The sequence below is a fragment of the Micropterus dolomieu genome, linkage group LG03 (genome assembly GCF_021292245.1).
Source record: "Micropterus dolomieu isolate WLL.071019.BEF.003 ecotype Adirondacks linkage group LG03, ASM2129224v1, whole genome shotgun sequence".
NCBI classification, from domain to species: Eukaryota; Metazoa; Chordata; class Actinopteri; order Centrarchiformes; family Centrarchidae; genus Micropterus; species Micropterus dolomieu.
In genome coordinates, this window is record NC_060152.1 from 8,748,106 (window position 1) to 8,752,909 (window position 4,804).

The window sequence follows — 4,804 nt, forward strand, 5'->3', positions numbered from 1 at the left end:
ACCTGCTGATAATCTGAATGTGTTTTGACAGCATTAATAAATGATACAAAATGAGCAAGTTTTATTCATGTAAAATAGACGTCTAAAACTTAAACCTATAGACACATTTTCCACTATAAAAACATAATTCATCAGCTAACCTGCTGGGTATGACTGACTTTACAATCACAGGTCCACGAGTAAACTGTGTATTTGATCCATAGGCCTACCTATTTTCATAATTAGGTAAGCGATTGCCACCGGCATTTTGTCCCGTCGGGTTACAGCTTAATAAATATAGCCGAATGTGATGGGCTGCAGCACTTTATCATTCATTAAGGAAATTCCTGTCTGGTAAATGATGAATGAGCAACGCTGTATAGTAGCCTAATAATTTTAACGCATTGATCCGTCTTCCACTCCTGCGTTTTAGAACCTATCATGGTCCGCGTTGGCACGCATTCATATTACTAGCTCTACCCGATTGAAATGGGGGCTCTGCCTTTGTTTACCCGTTGCCATGGTGAATCGTAGTATCGGCGCTCCGTTGATGGCTTTTTTTCATCCCCACGCATGGGCTTCCATCAAAAACACTTCACCAAAAGCACACCCATGCATGTCTATGTATGTTGATTGAACTTATTCTGATCAGCTGTTCTGGAACCGAAATTCAGAGTTTCCCACCTCAAGCTCAATCAACTCAGAGCTCAGGGATAAGCTCAGAGTTTGTTAAGCATGCTTTCTGAAACAGGGCCCAGATGTCAAAGTCCTTTTACAAACTTAAGGAAAAGGGTCAGTTACACCCTGGGGTAAAGTGTATTCCCCTCACTATGGAATAACTGCATGCAATATCCTGTATTAAGATCTGAGATGTCAGCTGTGGAGTTTCCTTTGGTTCAGTCTCTGCATGTTTACTGCACTTTCAGTGTGAAGTTTGTCCTGTGGAGTGATCATCAAATCGGGATGTTTGTTCTCGTCTGGGCGACTTTGCTTTTCTCTGCTAGAGACAGCATTGCAGACACAGGTGCATCTTTATTAAAATCTTGCTGTGATACCCAACATTAAAGATATGTGTTCTTCCAAATAAGTTATTTAGTTTTTCCACCCTGAATTTACCAGCTCATTAGCAGCATTACTCACAGCATTTATTGACTTACCTGGAAACTCTGGGATAAATTATTAATAGTAAGTTAAATGATTATTTTCTTTACCAACAATATTTGGGATAAAGAAATATGTTAAATGCTGAAATTCCATTGTTGTATTTGTTCAGTTCTGCTGACAACAGCAGTTATATAAAACAAAAACAGTATATGTATCTGTATATGTCTTCATTGTTTATTAAAAATGGTGTGTTGTCAAAATATAAATATTATCTGTCCCTGTTTTTCTCTCACTGTTTGCATTAACAGGAGCATCAGTGGAGAAAAGAACACGCTGTCAAAGTGGATTCTGTATCACTCTTAATGAAGGAGAAACAACAGCAGAGGCTGGACTCTGTGTTGTGATACCGTGTTCTTTCACCACTAGTTATAGCTTCACACCCCAAAATATAGTTTGGTACAAATGTGAACAATCTAAACCAAGATGTGTTGATTCAGACGTAATATTCCAAACTAACAACAACAGAAAAGTTCAGTCTGGGTTTAAAGGACGAGTGTCACTATTGGAGCCTGACGTGAGTCAGAAGAACTGCAGCATCATCATCAGTGACCTCACTGAGTCAGACTCTGGATCATATCAGCTCAAAGTTACTGGTGTCACCTGGTATGAGAGGGCAGAGGGATTTACATTTTCTCCAAGAGCAACTGTCTCTGTTACAGGTATGACCAGCTGCAACAAAAATATAAAAATGAAGTTAATTGTTGTGCTATTCATAGTCTTAATGGAGCATAAATAATGTTTTTTTTACCCATTGAAATGTTCAACAAATTATTTGATTGTTTTGGCCCAAATGTTAGTGAATGATCATCATGCTGCTCACCTGATTCCACTCATGGACTGCTCTCTCATTAGATCTGATCCAGAAGCCCACAGTTATGGTTCCTCCACTAACAGAGGGACAGCAGACCACACTGAACTGCACTGCTCCTGGTCTCTGCTCTGGATCTGATCCTGAAATCACCTGGCTGTGGAGAGGACCAGGACAGAACGACTCTCACATCACAGGAAACATCACTGCTTTCAAGACTGAGAATCTGACTGCTGTCACACAAAGACACAGCTCAACTTTGATGTTTAACTCTTCAGCTGAACACCACGGCACCAATGTCACCTGCAGGGTCAGGTTCACAAACAACATCACTACAGAGGAGACAGTGACTCTGAATGTGACCTGTGAGTAGCACCTACTGTCTGTTATCACATCTTATATTCATCATCGAAAGTATTTGTTAAGAGATGTTCTCTCATGGTGGACAGTACATCTGTACAGCAAAACACCTGGACACAACTGTGACTACATATGCTGACGTAACTGTGACTTGTAAGTGGGCTGTACTAATCTTCTTAAAAGGAAGTGTATGTTCACATTTTACACTTAACATTTTGTTATGATCCTTGTGTTTACAGGCAAAACTCTGGGTGTGAGTTCCTGGTGTGGGTGTGTGTGTCAGCTTCCTGTGTGCTTTGTTTGATGTTTGGATTCTGCTTTTTTGCAGTGTATCCAAAGATCCTGAACAGCTCTGGATGCAGAAATCAGTCGGAGGTTCTGACCTGTATGTGTATCGGTGAGGGGTTTCCTTTACACACACACACACCCACACACACCCACACCATTTTCTTTCATGGCTGTCTGGCGTAGATTAAAAGAAGAGTGAAGGAAACTGTCCAAAGCACCTTTGTTCTACTTTGATAGTCTTATTCACTTACTGCACATTATTTGACACACTGATTATTAGCAGACTGTATATAAGTCAACATAGAACTGTCTTACAGCCTGACAATCTGTCGGGTGTTTACATAAGATCTGACATCAAGTGCAAAGCATCAAACACACCTCTCTTGTTCAGGAACTAGTAAAATTGACTGTTGAGGGTGGGACTTTTCTCTTTAAACTGCACTCAGAAAAGCTGCACAATATGCAACCTATTCATAGCATATTCAGCTATTTTTTCCCAACTTTATCGTTGCTTGAATAGCTGGTACTTCACTCAGTCGCACTAAGCCATTTGTTCACATCTTCTCATCTCAAGCTCCACCCTCTTTCACCAATAAGTTTTTTTGATTTTGTTTTTGGCTGCCCTAGCAGACAATGAATGCAGCAAGTGGTCAACCCAAATCAAACCTTGAAGACAGTCCTACAGAAACCTATTGGGTGACACTGTCTATAAGAGGCTATGGTTGGTTTATATAAAAGAAACGCTTTGTTGAGCTGATTGTATGAAAATGTACATTATGCTGTAAAGTTTTACCTTGTTTCTTCTTGGCCTTCAGCTGTTTATATAAATCCCATATCGGCTATAATTTGAATATTACTAGATAATTTTATCTAAAGATTAATGTTTCGGTAAATGGGGGTGTGTAGCTAACCCAATAGCCACTGAGTAGAACACTTTACTGTATGTCATTTCTAAAAGCAGGTCAACATGGACCAAGTGCAGTGATTCCCTGGGCCGTCGCTGTCATATCTCTCATTGTCAATGTCATCTGCATAATCTGCGTGATGTTCCTTTGGTATGTTACTACATCATCATTTTATGCTTTGAGGGCTCTGTCAATGCAGTGGAGACTTAAGACAACACATCATGTTCCACTCGTTCTTCTCTCCATAGGAACACAAGAAAAAAGGTGAAACCAAACCAAGAGGACAGAACGTACATGTCACTGCAGAAGACAGACCCATCACCAGAGTATGATGTTATTGGCCAACCTTCCACTGAGTGTAGGGAAGATGGCAGGACCATCATCTGAATCATCAAATCAGGGCTTTTCAAAGTCTGGGACTGTGGGCCATCCCTGAGACAAAGCTTGGAAAAAGGAACCACCTCACCACCCCTTAGTTTACATGCTTAGTTTTGCTCAATTACTGGATGTCTATGGGATTACGATTATGTTTTATGATCCCATAGACACTCAACAATTGAGGCAATACAGCCTAATATTGCTGTTTGACACAGTGTCAGACTTCACCAAATAAAAAAAGTGCTATGGCATTTATTTCTGACTCCATTAAAGTGGCAACAGTAAAATTCCCCAAAACTACTCTATCTCTGTAACCAAATAACCAAAACCTAGATCACAAGGAAAGCGAGCATTCATTTAAAACCTGTTGAAAACTGACTGAAATTTATTTTCAGTCCAAAACCCGCTGATGTTGTTGCTTCGAGTCTCAGCGGGCACCATCTTGATTATTGTGCAATACCTGCGAGCTGCCTGCTTGCTCTCGACATTTCTGCAGAGAGGGAACGTGCCACTTAAGAACACACAGTGTTTTTGGCCACTTTGTGGCCGACCCGTTGGAGATACATAGACATGCATGGGTGTGCTTTTGGTGACAGGAATGTTGATGAATACTGACTGTTTTTATCAATATTTCAATGTTTTGTGATTTGGAACTTGGTTGTATGGACAGAAAGTATTTTAACAGTAAATATTGCCAAAATATGGACATTCGCCTGGTATATGAAAATGTTGTATGATAACTGTTGTATTTTAGTTTATTTTCATCAGATTTACAGTTACAATTGCATTCTAGGTGTATTAGAAGATGTTCAGTTGCATTATAAGCTTCCTTATGATGGTTTTGATGGTTTAAAAATATAGCTTTTTGTACCAGGCGAGGATGAAAATATCAGATTTTTTCTTTATTGCATCTCTATGTAGT

The 4,804-nt window shown here is 39.8% G+C and overlaps 1 protein-coding gene across 4 annotated transcripts; it reads left to right on the plus strand.

Annotated features, from left to right (window-relative positions):
- Positions 1 to 655: 655 nt before the first annotated feature.
- Positions 656 to 4,537, plus strand: LOC123968875 (sialic acid-binding Ig-like lectin 14). Of its 4 annotated transcripts, none has more exons than XR_006824560.1 (7): positions 656 to 771; positions 906 to 1,003; positions 1,392 to 1,802; positions 1,996 to 2,316; positions 2,640 to 2,708; positions 3,230 to 3,654; positions 3,753 to 3,798. XR_006824560.1 is itself a non-coding variant. In XM_046045886.1 (7 exons), the coding sequence occupies exons 2-7, from the start codon at positions 943 to 945 to the stop codon at positions 3,889 to 3,891; spliced, it is 1,098 nt and encodes a 365-aa protein (XP_045901842.1). In that variant the 5' UTR covers positions 662 to 771; positions 906 to 942; the 3' UTR covers positions 3,892 to 4,537. The 4 variants fall into 4 exon arrangements, 3 of the variants coding, with proteins under 3 accessions (XP_045901842.1, XP_045901844.1, XP_045901843.1); XM_046045886.1 differs by having other exon boundaries at positions 662 to 771; positions 3,558 to 3,654; positions 3,753 to 4,537; XM_046045888.1 differs by having other exon boundaries at positions 662 to 771; positions 2,640 to 2,696; positions 3,561 to 3,654; positions 3,753 to 4,537.
- Positions 4,538 to 4,804: the final 267 nt, after the last annotated feature.